The sequence below is a fragment of the Pezoporus wallicus genome, unplaced genomic scaffold, assembly GCF_028554395.1.
Source record: "Pezoporus wallicus isolate ANWC-B61680 ecotype Strahan unplaced genomic scaffold, APGP_CSIRO_Pwel_v1 contig_3817, whole genome shotgun sequence".
NCBI lineage: Eukaryota > Metazoa > Chordata > Aves > Psittaciformes > Psittacidae > Pezoporus > Pezoporus wallicus.
In genome coordinates, this window is record NW_026635157.1 from 9,406,614 (window position 1) to 9,424,760 (window position 18,147).

An 18,147-nucleotide genomic window follows, 5' to 3' on the forward strand; every position below is an offset into this window, starting at 1 on the left:
GTGCTATGTACTGTTCTTCACAGCATTACAGGTACTTGGTGCCACACTTGTATGTGAAGTATTTGCATGCATTGAAAGGTCCTTGAGTGTTTCAAATGATTCTATACTAATTAGACAAGGGGTATCTGGTGCAGGAGTGTTTCTCAGGTAAGCGGTGTGTTTGGGGAAGACAGTCATGTTGTTGCTCCTTATGAAACCCGCTGTCACTGCTGGCTTCAAGTGATTCTCAAGATTTGTTTCTCATGCAACTCAATTAGCTCTCTAGCTGAGGGCCACTCTTCTGGATAGTCACAGGTTGTTGTTTCAGCTGTGCCGTGTTCTTTCTCTTCTTACACTTTTGGGAATTGATAAGCAGAGTAACTCCTACAGCAAACTGCACTGTTTTGTATCAAAAGATGTCTACCTTATTAGTAAGTTTTAATGCTTTATAGATCTTGTGCTTTTTTGCTTCAAGTGAAAAAGAAGGTGCCATTTTTTAATCAGCAATTTAGTACATGAACCGTGCTGTTCATGTGAGGGAGCAATTGGCAATATCATCATCAGTAACAGTAGTGAGAGATTTTACAAAGAAAAACACTTGCTGAGCTTGGTTAGATGACTGCCTTACTCGAGAAGTGGTGGGACCGAGTTCAGCCAGGAGAAGGTGGTCATCTGATGTCACCCTGTGCTCCTGCCAGCAGCATTACTTTTAGGCCAAGGCTCAGATTTAGACTGTGTTTTCTTCATATGTTTGGTTTCCTAATGATGCAAAGGATTTTTGGTGAAGTCACCAAAGTCACTTAATGTGAGTTTTGGGAATTGTGCTTCTCTACCCACAAAGTGCCTCTTCTAGCTCTACTAGGAAAGTTTTATTACATGCGTATTGTTCTTGGGATTATAAATAGCAGCAAGTTCAAAAAGGTTGGTTTTGCCACAATATTTGTAGATCAAGTGTGCAGCTCTGCAAAACCATTTGGATGGTTTGCTTTAATGGAAAAATATCTGCTGGAGGCTGGAAAGGAATAGAGATGCTATTCCTGCACTTCTACTAGTCTGCACATGGCCAGCATGATGGGGTGAACTGTGTCGCTGAGTGTGCTTCCACTGTTGAAGAGATCTTACCAGCAACCCCAGGTTTTGGTCGAAGGTCACAGGGCTTTGGGAATAAGGGCTTTTGGGAATAAGAGCTGCCAAGAAGCAGCAGACTGACCCTTGAGCTGTGTGAAGAGATGATCATTTGATCCCACAGGAGATTTCAAGAACATGAGTATTGTTTCCATTCCAGTTCTCAGGCTTCAAAATGACATTTTCCTCCACAAAAGGAAATACAGCTTGGAAGCAATCTGGAGTTAGCTCCAGAGCCACAGAATAGAGACACCCTGGCCACAGGCTTTGCCAGCACAGGACACTGGCATGCCAGGCTGTGCAGGGGCTGTCCACCACCAAGGTCTCTGCAACTCACCAGAAACAGCAGACTGTTTCCTGTGAGTGAAACCTCTTTTACCAGACCCACTATAACAAACCTCTGGTTTGGCTTGGCTGAGATACCGCAGTTTGTCCAAGTTACTAGCTGATCCTGCTGCTTTGGCTTTTGGCTGAGTGAACTGAATGATCTCAGCTGACCCCAAGTTTGAGCTCATCAGAGCCTGTTTTTCACTTTTGTCTGTGCCTGTGGGCTGTAAGAGGAGCAGGGATCTGGATGGAGGTGCAAGGGATGGAGGCCAATCTTTCATAAGGGGAGGTGCACAGTTCTTACTGAAAACAGTGGACACCTACCTACAGCTCTGCTTCCTTCATGGCACCTGCATGCAGGCTGGCTGGGGAAGGAACCCTATTTCTGCTTGCCATGCAGCACAGCATGCTGTATGGGATATTCCATCATCCTTCCCTATATATCAATACTCCATGTTGTGTACAGGCTTCTAAAATGTCATCAGTTCCATCCTTATCAAACTGAGACATGATGGAGTACTTTACAGTGAGTATTTTCCTTTATTTTGTTCAAATGCTTCTACAGTGCATGCAATAGGAAACACTAGTTGGACTTCAGTGACCACTGCTGTAGTTGCAGGGTAGCAATTCTCCTACCAGATGTGTAATTCAATTGTTCTTTCTGAAAAAAGTGAAGTGTTGTATGAGCTTGTCATGTCCACATGAGTGAAACTTTATCCAGGGCTTCTGTTATGTAAAAACATAGCATACAGTCTGATAAGAAAATTATGAAAAAAGCTGATTTTAAGAACCATCCTTCCTTCCTTCTTTGTCCCTTCCCCTGGAAGACAGAAACATACCTTTTTGTAACTGTTCTGAGTATTCCTCCTTTCACACAAAGTTTTACAAAGGATGTGATCCCCCAGCTGGGTGCTGAGGACACACTTTTGGCCTTGCGAGGTACTGCACATTTGTAATTTCTCCTTATATTAATCCACATGTACTTGTAGGGGTTAGCACTTTTTTAGAAGAGAATCCAAACACTCAGCATCTCACCATTTTCTATTTTGTCAGTCATCTAACTTTGTACTGTTGAAGTTACTGCTGTAATTGGAAGGAGGATCACGCCAATCTATTCCATTTAAAAACCATTTTCATGTCACCGATTCCTATTAATGGTTTTCTTATTTCTTATGATGACTTAGGTGATAGTAATTTTTGGTGCTTATCATTTTTTAAGCATTTTCTTTTCCATGGGTTGTTTTGTAGTTTGATGCATTCCTCACAGCACAGTAGGTGGTGATATTCTGGAAGCCCCAGTGATATTTGTGAAATATTTTTATGCAAAAACTTAAAAAGGAAGCATTACTAATCTCCCTCATGTACTAGTTTGATTGGTTTTCATAGAATTAATGTTTCATTTCGGTTGATTGCCAGGCTCTTTCTCTTTTCTTTAATCATGAGCAAAACACAATTCAGACAGCACACCTTCATTTTAAAACTGATTTTTGCATTGCTTGGAGCTTTCAAAGGCCAATACGACTTCTTGTGGCCCGTGATTTCCCCGTTGTGGGTGCTATGCATTGTTTTCTTTCCGTCCTAATTTGCAAGGGGCTGGGGAGCATTCCTCCAAAACCACGTTTCTTATCTTTACCTTGCCACCGAATAGCGGTAGAGTTGAGGGTACGCGGGAGGGGAAGGGGGTGCACCTCCTGTTATGAAAGCGCGTCCCCGTCAGCCGTGTGGGAACAGACGCGGGGATCAGGGGACCGGGGTGGGGGTTTGGGCTGTGCTTTTGGAGCCCTCTCAGTGCAAATCGCTCTGGAGCTCCTCAGTATCCACTTACGGACGGAGCAAAAATAACTCTTCCCGACGGGGATCTCCTGCTTGGCCGCCCGGCAGCGGCACCGTGCTCTCACACTAAGGGAAGGTGCAGCTGAGAGCTGGAAAACTCTCCTTTGCTCCGGGCTTCCGCTCGCGGACTTCATCCACTGGAGTTAACGCTCCCGTAGGACCGGCGCGCAGCGGGGAGCCTCATCCTCAACCTCCTCCACGCTTCCAGGTCAGGAGGAGGATTTGCACCCCTTAACGCGAACCCCGAGCGCCTCCCCGGGAAGGGCCCGCGGGAGCCCCGCAGCCGCGGCGACTGCACGGCAGGTGCTGCCGGGGCGGCCCTGCCCCGATGGGGAGCGCGGGGGAACAGGGGGCGGCCGCAGCGCCTGACCGGGGCGGGGAGCGAACAAAGCTGCTGCCGAGTGCGTGCTGCCCCGACGGGGCTGGCCGGCACGGAGCCGCCCGCAGCGGGGCGGGGTGACCGGGGCACACGGCCCCCCTTCTCCGCGCATACACACACACACGCGCGCACACGTCCGGACACACGAGTTCTCGGGCACACACAGAGGCACCCGCAGCCGCTAGTGAGCGGCGGGAGGATGCGGCGGCTTCGGCCCTGGGCGCTGGTGTTGGGCGGGCTGCTGTGTGCCACCGCCACCGTCGCCGAGCCGCCGCGGAGCTACCCGCACAGCGCGGTGCTGGACGGCGCGGCCGCGTACCTCCTGCGCTGGGGCCGGCGCGGCAGCGCCCTCGCCTTCCGCCTGGAGGTGCGCACCAGCGGATACGTGGGCTTCGGGCTCTCGGCCAGCGGCGGCATGGCCTCGGCAGACATCGTGGTGGGGGGCGTGGAGCGGGGCCAGCCCTACCTGCAGGTAAGGCCCGGATTCCCTGCCTGGGAGCGCTCCCGGCGCTCCGATCCCGTCTCGGACCCTCTTTGTCCGCCCGCCTTTCCCGACTGTTTCTCTCCCGAGACGCCCCTCTCTCCCTGCCCCTCTTTCTTTTGCAGCCTCGTCGCCTCTCATCTCCGAACCTCTTTGCTTCTTTCTTCCATTTTTTGGGGTACCCCTGTTGTTCTGTCCTCTCCCCCCCCCCGGAGGAGTTGCTCCTTTTCCATCCGCTCCCTGCTAACCTTCCCTCTAAACTTTTACACAGGATTTGTCAAAGGTGTCAAGTTTCCTTCCTCCTTACCCAGAAAATGCAGCAGCACTTTTCTCTCCCCTTGGGCGCTCTCTCCCTGCCGCCCCCCTAGCTCAGACCCAAGGATGATTGGGGAAGGGTGGCAGAGTCTCTCCCAGCGAGGTGTGGCTCCTTTCCCCTCACCCTGCCAGCAAGGGAGGGCACTTGGCCGTCTCGGTGCAGGCTCACCTGTCTCTTTGTAATCCCACCGGCGTGAGGGCACGATCCTACGAGCTTCCCAGCCTGCTGGGGCACAGCCGATGCTGTTCCTCGCTCTGGTATTCCTCCTTTCCTCACCTGGAGCTGATTTGACCATGGTATTGAAAGGATTTACAGAGTAACCACTGTGGATCCTGGTCTTTGTGCTTGTTCTTCTCAAGCAATTTCAGAGGACCCTGACTGTATTGGCATAATTCTCTAAGTATGTTTCTGTAGGTGTCTAGATATTGCCAGGGCTATGGCTGGAAGCAGGAGCATGGGACATAATTTCTGCTGGGGCTTCCAGCAAACCATCCCATCTGAGGGGCACTGGTGGTGTATGAGCTGTGAGAAAGGAAGGGACCAGCACCATCCGTCGCCTCTCAGCGACCTGAGCTCCAGCTTGGAGGAGCTTGTCCTAGGGGTGAGTGAAGGGGGAATCAGGCCAGGCATGACACCTTGTTCTCCCCAGTTGCCTAAATAATAACATTTAGAGAGGTGATTTAAGAAGAGAGTAACACCCAGTTGTTAAGAGTTTGGTCTAGGAGAAGTTGTCTGTCTTTTCTTCATTGTATTAGAGCTAGTTGATCTTTGAAGCTGCTGCTCAAATTTTGAGAGCTTTTTATTTAAGAATATGGATGTTTATTAACATTTCACCCTAAGAAGAATAAATGCTTAATATGTTCTCCCTAATATTTATCAAGATCTTATAAAATCAAAACTTTTCTGAAAAAAGGGAGCTGCTAGCATATTTTTTTTTTCACCTGTAAATTTGCTATATGAAGTTAGGCAAATACTTGTCTTAACTAAGTTAAGACTGTTGATTTTCAGAGTATTTTTTCTCCATATTTCAATTTTTTTTTTTTTTTTTCCTGAAAAGTCTAAATAAAACATAAAAAACCCCTATTCTGGTCATCAGGCGACGAGCTCTTGGCTCACAGGATGTAAAGCTTTCTGGAGCTTTACACTTTGGAAGATAAACTTATTAACCACTGAAAGAAACCCAGACTTTGTGCTTGGTTAGTTGATAGATCCTGTTAGGGTAAAGCAAGCCTTTTAGAAAGGCATCCAAACGCAGCGTAAAGACATCCAGTGATGGAATATCCATCACTTCCCTTGATAGTCTGTGGCAATGGAGAGTCTGTGCTGTTCCTGATTTCCAGTATTAGCTTGTCTGGATTCAGGTTCTAGCTATGTATTTTCTCTACTGTATTAAAAATTCTATTCCCCCCACATCCCACCTCCATAAAGTTATTTATATGCTGTAATCAAATCACTTCTCAATTTTCTTTTACACACTATAAGTACATTGACCTCTTTAAGCATCCTGCTGCAGGACATTTTCCCCAGCACTCAAAGCACTTTTGTGGCTCTTTTCTGCATCCCTCAGAAGTGTTCACCATCCTCTAAAAATGAACCCACATTAATTCCATTCTTTCACATATTTTACTCACTGGCATCCTATGACAGATACAACTGAGTTAGAAGAGGGAAGGACTGTAGCAAGTGCCTCCTGTTACAGAACACCAGATATTTTTCTGAAACCCTAATTTAGCACACAAACATACCTTATTCTAAGAGCTACGTATGAGTTGTTTTGTTGCACTTTTGAGTATGTAAGGCACAGAAGAAAAACTGTTAAGCTTGCTTGCAGCATGAGGTTTTCTCCATGCCTGTTCCTTATTCAGTTCTAGGCAGCAAGGTTTCTTTTTAAACTGGACTGAGGTCTTTCTAAAAGCTGCTCAGTTAAAATATTTCTGAACTTGCACCAATAAGGAAAGAACAGAAACAAAGATCATGAAGAAACAAAATTTGTCCAAAGGCTTTTTCTGTCCAGTCAGCGGGATTGCTATAAAATGAAGAACTTGTTCTAGAATGCTATTTCAATAATATTTAATTCTTCCCTTTACTGGACAAGCAAATACAGTTAATATTTTAACACCATGTTCTGTGTTAAGTGTGCATCAGCATCATTTACATTATTTACTACTGAGAAAGAATTTTTCATAGATAGTACCCTTGAAAGTATGTGGTTTTATGCCTAGCTGCACTCCATAAAATAAGTACACCCTATAATGAAAGAGCTTACTTTTCTTTTTGGTTTTAGAAATATGTTTTTATTCCATGATCATCAGTCGGAAAATGTGCATCGTGGTCTAAACTCTTAGAAGGGTCATTTTTTGGTTTTTTTGAAAGTTTCGAGATGCTTGTTAGTGGTCTGATTTTCAGATGATGTTCTGAAACACCTTTATAGCCTTTCAAGTGGGCAATGAAATTGCTAGTCTCCTGGGAGAATTTAGACTCTTTTTCCCTATAAATTCTCTCTTCTCCTTTAAAAATAGAACATCTTCTTGGAGGGAAGAGTCCTCTTCTCAGAACAAGCATGTAAATGTAGGCTTCGGCCATCAGTAAAGGTAAAAGCAGATTCTCCGTAGTCTATGGAAGATCTGTGTATCAAGGTAGAGGCAAACTTCCAGAGAGTTTTCAGAGAAGAGAGAAAACATTTCCACTTCATTCTCTCAGAGCAAGTAGATGATATTCCCACCATTGGCAGGCAGTGCTTGCTTTGAAAAAACATCTGGTGGTTCAAAATTCTGGGTATCTGAGACTGGGATTTACTTTGCCAGTTTTTAGGTGTATCCTGAACTTGGGTGTAGTGAGTCATTTGTGTTGGATTGCTTTTCTGTGTTTGAGCTGTATTTAAGATAAAGGGTGTCTGGCATAAGTAAAGGATAAAATTATCTGAAAGTCTGAGGTTTAGTTCTCTCTAAATATACCAAGGTGAAAAGTGTTATGAAGTGCTACAAAGAACAAACCTTCATGGTGCACTAGAATAGTTTTTTGTAGAGCATTTGAATGGTTGGAGAATTACACATTTACTATCCTAATGCTTCAGAAGGTCAGTATTTGGAGTGGGAACCTAGACGTATTTTGGGAAGATGTAGAGGGCATAGCATGAATACATATGAATACACGTACAACATTACTGCACTGTCATGAAGGAGGTACCTCTACCCAGCAGAAGGGGAAAAAAAGATGAGTGAACAGATTATACTCGCATGTTAGTGAAGAGTCCTGTGGTGACAGAGTAGCAGAGGATGTGAGTTTTGGGTCAGTGTGTTTGAGAACAAGTAGAAGATCCCAGTGGGGGCTGGTGTTGGAAAGCCAGGAGCTGCCTTTGTCTCTACAGGGAGGGAGTGGACTTGGAAGAAGAGTTGATACTTAGCAAAATGTTACCTTGAAATATTGCCATGGTCACCTGCAGCATGTGTTACTTGTCATAAAAGTTCTTGGGGCAGGCTTAGCTTTTGCATCTAGTTTTCTTTCCTCTTGTTTTCCTTCTCCTTTCCTTTTTTTTTTTTTTTTAATGCATCTCTTTTATGCTTATGAATTGACACAGCATGCATTTTCATGCTAGACCCATGCCTTTTCCTCGGTCTCCACCCCTGTCTGGAATTGTGCATCCCCACCCGCAGCACGTAGCTGCTGAGAGCCCCATTTTGGGGAGAGTAATCCTCCTTGATGAATGCCTATTTTGTGCACATTATACAAGAGGGTTGCATTGTTAGAATCTTCTGTTGAACTTGCACAAAAATAGTCCCTACTTAGGGTGAATAGGGACTGTGTGTCACTAAAAAGTACTTTATTATTCATTACAGCCTTGCTTGTTAACTGTCACCCAAACTAAAGAATATCTGTTATCAAATGTATCCTATAGAGTTAGCTTAATTGCTCATAGGGAAGTACTTGGAAGAGATTTTAAAGGACAGAAAACAGTGAGCATTCTCTGTACTTAACGATATGCTGCTTTTAAGTGCACTCATGCCAACAGCAACAAAAGAACTGTTTAGAAAACAATTTGAAAGGCACCAAGAAAGAGATGCAAAGCGGGTGCCACACTGACATATCTTAGATGGGGCTTTGTTGGAGGTATTTTATGCCTTTGGCCACTGGGGCAGAATCTCCAGATGACTAATGTGTCCCTCTTGGCTTCCATGTGAGGCACAAAGAGACACTCCAGTGTACATCTCTACTGGCTGGGTGCTTTGTAGCTCCCTTTCAGAGGTACAATAGTTGGGACATGGAAACAACAGTTGGTGAACAAAAGATGAGAAGAATTCTGTAGCTCTTGTATTTTGCAGGCTTGGGGAGTAGGGCTGTTTTGCAAGGGTTTTTTGTTCTTCATGATTTTTTTTTTTCCTTGTCCTTTGGATTTTGGAAAAACAAAGAAAATGAAATTCTTTTACAGCTCCCAAAAATAAGTACCTGGGGCACTATGGAAATGTTGCCACAGTGAGTGATGCAGAGACTTAAAATAATTGGGGAATGATTTCATTCTCAATATTAACAGGAGGGAAGAGGGGAGATTTTCTAAAGCACACAGAGAAATTTGGTGAACAAGTATCACTAATAGTTGTGCTTGAAAATCCCTTAAGTATTTTTAAAGCTTCCTCATAATTGCATTAAAGTAATTAAACCAAGAAAACTTGTACTGCTTAAATGTGGCTCCTGTGTAAGGAGTCTTCCTTGTGATAAGGTGCAGTTTTAAGATTGGATCACGCAGTATCTCCTACTTACAGGTTTTCTTTCCCTTTGCTACATGTTTTGTCTAGTCTGTTTGTGTTAAGGCAGCCTTTAATCTAGCTTTATAGCTTCTGATATAACTGGAATATGACCTCTTAAATCAAGATTTATTCTTGATGTAGACTTGGATAGGTCCTTCTGCAAAGTCAAATTATCCACAGTGATAAGCGATGTGGTCTTTCAGCTTCTAACCACTTGTGCTTCTGACGCCTTTGTGCACTAAGTTAGGGAGCTCTCCACATTTCATTGTTTTTCACATGTGTGTGGAGAAAATGATAATTTTGTGTCTCCCAGGAATGCCACAGAAACCAAGTGTTATCACTGCCAGCTGAAGGCTACCAGGAAGCTGCCCTGGGCAGCATTTAACAAGATACAAGAAACACACTGAAGTGTATGCAGATGACACAGTCTGAATGAGGAAAGATATGTCTCTGAGTAAATAATTATGTTTCATGTGTAAAAAATACACAACCTCTTTTTGCAAAGAAAATATATGTACATGTACACACACATACATGCATTACTGCATCTGTAAATACACAAGTGGAAAATGTGTGTGTCTGTGCATGTATAGGTGTATACGTGTATGTCTGAATCTAAAATGAAGACACACAGAGAATTATTTGTTACAGATAAAATATTTCTGTCCTTGTCAAAGTTAGTATTACAGCTTGAAGTAAATAATCCATATTTACTCCAGCCAGTTTAATTGGAATTGTACCAGGAAATGTGGAATTGTGCGCAGCTTCTCGGAACTGCCTGTGTGAATGAGATTCCTGGCAAGGACTGAATCACTGCATGATAATCTGCTGTTTAGGTTAAAAAATAATAATAATTAAAACCAAAATCAGTTAATTAATTACAAGCAGACTGCTCATAGGGCAGCTGCTGAACTTGCCCATCTCACTTACTTTAGGAACTTCTTGCATCTGCTTGATTGCTCTTGCTGTACCCTTTCTGAGGCTATTTTTTCATCTGTGGCCAAGCCCAAGATTTGATCAGTCAACTGGAATGCTCTCAAGGTGTTCTTATACAGAGGAGTGATGCTTCGTGTTAATTTTCTGTGGTTGAGCTCTGCTTTTCCCTAACATAAAAGCATAGTAAGATCTTTGCCTGAAACTCAGGCTGAAATTTATTTGAGGTTGAAAAAAAGTTTGGTTTGCTTATTTGTAAACTCATGCTCTGTTTGCTTCTTGCCAAATACAGTGTAAAACCAGCTTCTTTTTGGTGGCAATATCCAGTGTGTGCTGGAACCATGAACAGCAGGATTCCATTTAAATTGAATACGACAATAAAACAGAGAAATGTTAACCACAGTTATTTTTTTTGGAAACCCAGAGAGGGATAGCTTGGTGCTTATTTCAAACACACATTTTGGTCAGTTCTTTTGCATACTGTAGCTATTTATTCATCCTGTTTATACTAAGATAGATCCTGTCCTGCGCCAACTTTCATCTTGGTTAATGCTTCCCAATTCCTTTTGCCAAACTTGTCTTCAGTCCTGGTCAAAGGCATCACTTTGGTAGTTTGAGGATAGTTGAAACTGCATGGGTTGGCTACAGACCATCAGTGAGGGCTGGTTGCAACACAGCTCCCATCTCTCAGTTAGAGAAAGGCAGTGTATAAATCCCAGCTATTAAGCCAAGCCTGCAGGGTGATTGCTGGATGAGGCCACAACGTGAGAGTTATTTTATGCTCCTTGAGGTTGAAGGGAGCTGTATATAACTTAGAATGGGAAGTGGGTATCATAAACAAAACAATCTTGTACATTGTAAAGATCTGGGGAGGGAGTCCCATGAACACCTGTTCAAGCCTGCGATGACAGCTGATAATGCTTTTGGGGTCAGGCTTCCCTCTGCAGCTGTGCTTACATTCTCCAGGGAGAAACCTGCGTCTTTTCCCATCCTTAAGAAATTACTCTCCCTGACTATTTGTACAGCAGCAATCAGAAACCATACATGCCACAAAACATGTTTTTTAAGGGAGAGAGAGGTTAATGGGACCTGTGAAACAGTATAACATGATCTGTTTCGCATATGGAAAGGAATAGAAAAAAACTTGTAAGTCTGGAAGGTTTTTCATCATCCATCTGTTGTTTCAATTTCTATGTAATGTGAGGAATGAGATGACTAATTATTTCACTGATTGTACAAACAAGTCCAGAGTTTAATATGCCATTTTGTGCAATAGTATCAAAGAGAGTACGGTAACTTTAAATGTTTCACACATAAATAGTTTACATAAGCAAATTCTGAAGTAAAAATAACATAGCTGTTATTATGTAGCATGACTAATAACACTTCTGAAGTGTTTTAAACACTGTTTAAATAACTAAAATAAAGTATTCATACTAGAAAAATACAGTCATTTCACCCTTTTCTTTTTGTAATGCTTAAACTTCGGTAAAATTGATGTGAAACTTGAAAGCTTTATCTTCGTTTAATGTATGATATATACTTTTGTGTATATGAGAAACTGAAGAATCTGGATGCAAGCTCCGAATCAGTGTGTCAATCCATATTGTTAGGTTTGTGCTGTGAGTGTTTCAGAAATTAAGTTTTAAGCACTTGGTAATGATTGTAGCTCTTTCTGGGACTCCCTGCAATTAAGGGGGACTTGTATCAGTATAATCTATCCTACAAAAGACACAAGTTTTGTACCTAGCTGGATGGGATAGCAAAACCAAATCTGTGTAAAAGAGGTTGCCACATTAGAGCTTTTTCTTACCTCTTAATAACAAACTCTTCCAATACGAGGCACATCTCAGACCATGTGTGACAGATAACAAAGCGCTGTAATTCTGTTGATGAAAATGTCTCAGTCCTTTGTCTACAGAATTACATGAATGAAACTTGTGACTTTAGATGAGTTCTGTATTACAGTAGTCCAGCCCTGGGAGAGTTTCAAACCATACTTAGGTATCCTCAGTTCAGCCAAAGCCCAGATGCCTGACATCCGCTCTTTGGTCCTGGTGAATCCATCCTCTATGTCACTTTTCAAAGGCCTTCAGAGCTACCCAGCTTTCTCCCTTCAGTAGGCACAAGGACTTAAATGGAGTGTAGGCTGTCCAAATGTGGTAGTTATGATTGCATTTGTACCATAGGAGCAGAACTTCAATTTAGTCTTATTTTTCTACTCTGAAAGAGTAGAAAATGCTCTGAAAGCATAGGAGATGTATAAAGATACACATATCTATACAGCTGTATCTACAACTAACTTGTTCTTCCTATTCCAAGAAATTGCTGCATCACAGTTTGTCAGTGTGTCTTCACTTTTTATAACCTCCTTTTGTTCATTATGTTTTGTACATAAATACACTTCTTAAAGGCTTTTAAGTTCTGATGAGTACATTGATCAAAGTTGGTGTAATTTGGCAGTGTGGCCTTATTTTGTTTTAAAATGGATAAACAGATTTCTTGTGAGAGGTTGAGCAATCAAATTTTGAGCTGTTCAAGAATTTTTTTTTTTTTTTTTTGTGATGAACATCTGGATATTTTCAACAAAGGAATAAGAATAAAGTAATAGAGGCAGCTTGCTAACTCCTAAATAGTTCCTGGGAAGGATACTCACACTTGATTCCTCTTGGGCAGTCCAACATCACTCGGGGGAGTTGCAGCACTTGGGAAATAAATGGACATCTCTGTCTTCCTGGGTACTACGTAAGTTTGCTTCCCAGGTATTCTCATCACCTTGCTATTCCAGGGTTGTTTCCAGGTGGCGTGTGTCAGGCAGCGAAACTAAGTGGAGAAAAGGAATTAATTACTTCACAGAAATATTCACATGGAAAAGATTGATGTTAGTTGGTCAGATTAACATCTACCCACAAAATAATTAAAGGTGAGTCATTGCATGAGGTGCTGCACAGTGTCAACAGCAGGGGAAGGTAGTGAGCTCCTGGGCAGGCAGCGCTGTGAGTACCAAACACAGCTTTCCCAGTGCAGCTCTTCCCACAGGGAGCAGCGTATTCCTCTCCTGGGGTGTGGGCTTTTGGACTACCTTCTCCAATGCATCTGCCAGCAGACACAAAATCAGCCCCTCACAGGGAGCCAGAGCTTTGACCTGCCTTTGGTTATCATCCAGGCGAGTGAAATAATGACCCTGACAATCACGTTATCAAGGCACATCTGAGCTAATACCTTAATTACAGACCTTCTTTGAGTTATTTTTGCATGCTCCCTGCAGGCTCATGGAAGTCAGGTCTACATCACAAGAGGTTTTTTTTGGTTACAGCTGTGCTCTCTAGACTTGTTAAGGGATGGTGAAGTTCACCAGCAAAATAATTCAGTGTGCACACCTAACTTTGCTTCACAGCTCCCAGCTTTCCTTCACGCCAGTTTCAGGCAAAGACTTTCAACCTGTTCGCATGAGGAAAAGCTGTTCTTGATTTCATATTCCTCAATAATTCAATGTGTTGGTGCTTATTCTAATACAAGGGTGCCTTCCTCTGATGCAGTGTAACATTTCAGCAAAGATCACACTTTGTTAAAAGCTGATGCTGACAAGTTTACATTTCTTATCCAGACAAACCCTAACTATTTTTAAGAAGGAAATGGAGGTTCCATTGAGGAGTGTTTTCAGAGCAGGAATGGTGCTGTCTATAGACATACATTGCCTCTGACCAAGCTCTGATGCAGGGATAAAGTGGAGCATTTTGATCCCATAAAGTACCTATCTTCAAGAACCATCCCAGAACACACCCTTATTTCCATCTGGAAAAGCAAATCCAAAATTATTTCTCTAAACAAACATAACTCATCAGTTCCCTTCCTTTCAGCATACAGCTTCAGGTCCCAGACCTCTCTTTTGCTCTTTTTGGTAATTATTTTTCCATGTGTGTATTCTTTCACATATATACTCATTCATTTAGAATCATTACAAGTACTGACAGGAAAAGAAGCACCGTTTTGGTGCTTTCAACATTTCTGAAGTTTAGATTTGTTCCAGAGTGAAAAAATCCAAACTGTTTCAGTGGTTTTGGCAAGACAGAATTAAATTTTAATATAATAATTTATGTCATGTTATATATTTTATTATATTATTATATTAATATTTAAAATTTTATTTGATTTTGATAAAAAATTATCAACTTTTTACCCTTTTTTCCTTGAAACTGCGTTATGACTGAGATAAGTTTATTCAAATTTTTACCCAAATTAGTATATCTTAATGAAATGTTTAATCATGCAGTTATTTGTATGTCTACAGAAGGCAAACCAGCTTGTGAACTCTGACTGGCATGCATGTGGTCTTGTTCACACACAGATAGCTGGGGCGGGGAGGTATAAGCTTAAGATTACAGCTCCTAAATGATCCTTTACCAAATTAATCAGGTATCAGCTACTTTTACTGGTATCAGAATACTTGGGCATAACATTTTATAGTTTTTCAGCTGGCTTACCTTCACTTTAACAAGAGGGGAAAGCTATAAATCTCTCTAAAAGTGAATGGAGGTCTAAACAGCTGCAGAAGTAAAGGCCTTCCAGGAGCAGCCCACACTGCATTATTTTGTGAAGGACACCACACAATTAATGGTGCCTGCCTGTTCGGTGTGAAAAATACATCTATTAGTTAAAAGCTCCCTCCCTATACCAAACTGGGCAGAAACAGCCTAAAACTCAAAGGAGGGCGACCAGAGGAGGCACATCTGAGGCGGTGGCCAGCCTTTTCCAGGTGGCCAGAGTAGGAGGAGAGGGAAGGTCGGATCCCAGCTGCAGGGGCTGCAGGAATTTGGGGTGAGGAGGTTAATGACCCAGCATCGCTGCAGCCGCTCCTCCATTGTACCATGCCTCTGCTGAACCCTAGACATGGAGCGCCTTTCTTACAAACAGCTCCCAAACCCCAACCTAGCCCCAACCCAGCATCTTTTGTATGAACTGAGCACTTCTTGGGCTAGTTAAGCTGTAGGGTTTCTGGTTCCAGACAATGTGCATTCAAGAGGTTTGCTTTTTGTGGGGAAGAACAAAACAAAGGAGAAGTTGGGAGAAGAGGGAATAGCAATATTGTTGATGTGAATATGAATTGAAATTCATTCTCTCTGTAAATTCTCCCAAAGTCCATGACATCCCAGTTATGATGGTTGCTGGGTATAGCTTTTATTTCTGGAGTTAGGTACAGGCAACGTGTTAAAGTTACTCAAGATACTCTTCAAGCTGCTTAGCAAGCAGGCGTGCTTTCTTGGAGATTTTCAATAAAAACAAGTTTAATACCACCTCAAAACAGTTCATCATTTCACATAAAGGCGTGTTTTGAGAGGGTTCAGTACTGGATATAAAGTTTAATTTTTAATTTAATACTGGGCCATCTTTTCTTTTCAACAGGATTATTTTACAGATGAAAACAGAGTGCTCAAAAAGGACCCTCAACAGGATTACCATCTGGAGTATGCCATGGAAAACAGTACACATACAATATTGGCTTTTAGCAGAGAACTGCACACTTGTGACACAAATGACAAGAGCATAACGGTAAGAGGATCTGCCTATACGTGGTGAGATGAAGTAATATAGACTAAATATATATATGTGGTTATGAAGCTGATTATTAAAATCTCATCTTAGTAAAAGGACAGAATTAGAGAAATTCACTTTCCAAAACATCTGGTTGGTCAACTTAAATGAACCGGGTGAAATACTTGCACTAGTTTTATTAAACTCTTATGTTTTAATTTCAGCTTGCTTTGTCCTTCCACTCTCTAGTGCATTATGTTCTCTAATTTCTAACACGTGAAGTGAACACAGGATTGAAACAGGTACCTCTGGGCAATAAAGTCCCCTATCCTACAGTTACAATCATTCAAGAGATGCCAGCTTGAGAAATAATTTTTAGGTCCTATGCTAACTTGTAATTGATCTTAAAGATAGACTTTTAATAAAGTTTGGAGCAGATATATTTAAAGTATATATGTTTCTTTTATTTTTTCAAAAATAAGACTTTGAAGAGTTTTATCATAAATTTCTTTCTATGGTAAAATACTTCTCATGGTAAGTTCTTCTGTTGCCCTAGGAACTGCTGTACTATTTCTTAACCATAATTTTAAATTATATGAAGGTGATGACTTCTGTATTGGAAATGACAGATAGGTTAGAGAGATTTTCAAGGCCTCCTATGCTTTGGCTTGTTTACTACTCATTTTGAAAGCCTTGCTATAGTCGTTCAACAATATTATCATTATCCATGTTTTTACAATATACGCAATAATAACAACATGATGAGCTGAAAGATGCAGGAAGCAAACCACAGCTGTATAAACAGCCAGATTTCTAAGCAGTCAATGGATCTATGGTTTCCACACCTGCTCCAGATTCTCAGTGTAGTTTAACATTGTGGGACACTTCAGGATTTATTAGAGTACTTTTTCTCAAGGGTGATTATTGTAACCTGAGAATGGTTTACAGAGAATTGCTCTGTGCTGTGGCTGTAGACTGATTTTTAAGATGCAGATCTGCTCTGTAATTGAATGTTTATCTTCCCTAGCATGTAAGGACAACAGTCCACAGAAGGTATTCACATCTTTACAGAGCTGTGCCGGTTTTTTTGGGAAACCTTCTGATTGCTGGCCAAATAAATGACATGTCTAAAAAACTATTTTTTCATGCATTTAGCTGGTTACCTCTTTGTGAGTCTGCTGTTTGTAGATAGATTTAAATTCACAACATTAATGAAGGAATCTACCAGAGAGAGATTTATCTTCTGCATATCTGCAATGACCCCCATGAGTATAAAACATTATAATTTTAAAGGGAAGATTATGTCCGTAGATGACTGATTGACTGATTCTCTAGTACATGTTGACATTGTTCAAATACAGCAACACTGACATCAAAGCTATCACAGGAATTATGTGAACTATGTAAAGAAGATTTCGTTCCTATTCCTTACGGACTTTTTTGGTTTTGTTGTTTTTGTGGGTTTTTCTTTTCCAGGAGAGCACAGTGCGGGTAATATGGGCATACCACCACAAAGACATGGGAGAAGCAGGTCAAAACTACCATGGGTCTAATCGTGGTACAAAGAGTCTCCGTTTACTGAATCCTGAGAAAGAAGAAGTCTTATTTGCCTCTTTGCCATACTTTGACTTGACAAACAAAGACGTAAGTTACTCCGGGTTTTGGGTTTATGCAGAAATGGAGATAAATTTGTAGCCAAAGCTTTGGGCTTATGCAGCAGGGTAATGTGACTTTTATAATATTGTGTCCTTGCCCTTTTTATTAAGACAGGTGCCTGTACCAGACAAGGATACAACATACTGGTGCCAAATGTTTAAGATTCCTGTACAACATGAAAAGCATCATGTGACAAAGGTAAGTGATTCAGACTAAGCAAATTTAAAGAAGTTTAGATAACAGTTATGCTTCAAATCAGTTCTTGCACTTTCAAAATTTACTTACTGGAGGGAGAACAATACCTCTTGTCTGTCTTGGCAAACATGGGTCAAGTGTAAGTGTATGTGCATGTGTACGTGTGTGCCTAGGACCTGACAACCGCCACAAGTAGGGACAGAGCCCCTTCCTTTCTCTTCCCCTATATCCTCTCTCCCTTAAAATTGAGGTTGAAAATTGTTTTTTTGTCTCTAAACATTTCTGGCAAAGGCAAAGTCAAATTGCCTAAAAGCATGTTTCATCGAGTTTCTGCTTTCGTGGAAGAATTTAATGAATTTCTTTTAACAGAGAACAGTTTTAGATTATAAAAAAAAAGAAGAAAGGTGAAGTTTGTTCAAAGGGCCAGGTTCTTATTTGATTCCAGTCACCCCTCTTGTGATTACCACAGTGGAGTTATGCCAGCTGACATCAAATGCGCACAGACATCATTATCTTCAGCTGTGTAAAAGCCAAATATTATCGAAAAAAAAGACAGATGTTGTAGTTTATTTAAAAATTATTGAAAATGTGTCAACATCCATACAAGGTTCAGTGCAATCCAAGAAGATTTCAAAACCCAGGTGCACAA

General features: G+C 41.7%; 1 protein-coding gene across 1 annotated transcript in view; it reads left to right on the top strand.

The window, feature by feature from the left end:
- The first annotated feature begins 3,839 nt into the window (after positions 1–3,839).
- The window catches only part of MOXD1 (monooxygenase DBH like 1), a 49,709-nt gene continuing 35,401 nt past the window's right edge, over positions 3,840–18,147 (top strand). The window contains exons 1-4 of the mRNA XM_057408325.1: positions 3,840–4,115; positions 15,519–15,665; positions 17,124–17,291; positions 17,418–17,501. Coding sequence (XP_057264308.1) covers positions 3,843–4,115; positions 15,519–15,665; positions 17,124–17,291; positions 17,418–17,501 — 672 coding nt within the window. The 5' untranslated portion in view covers positions 3,840–3,842. The remainder of the gene's footprint in view (positions 4,116–15,518; positions 15,666–17,123; positions 17,292–17,417; positions 17,502–18,147) is intronic.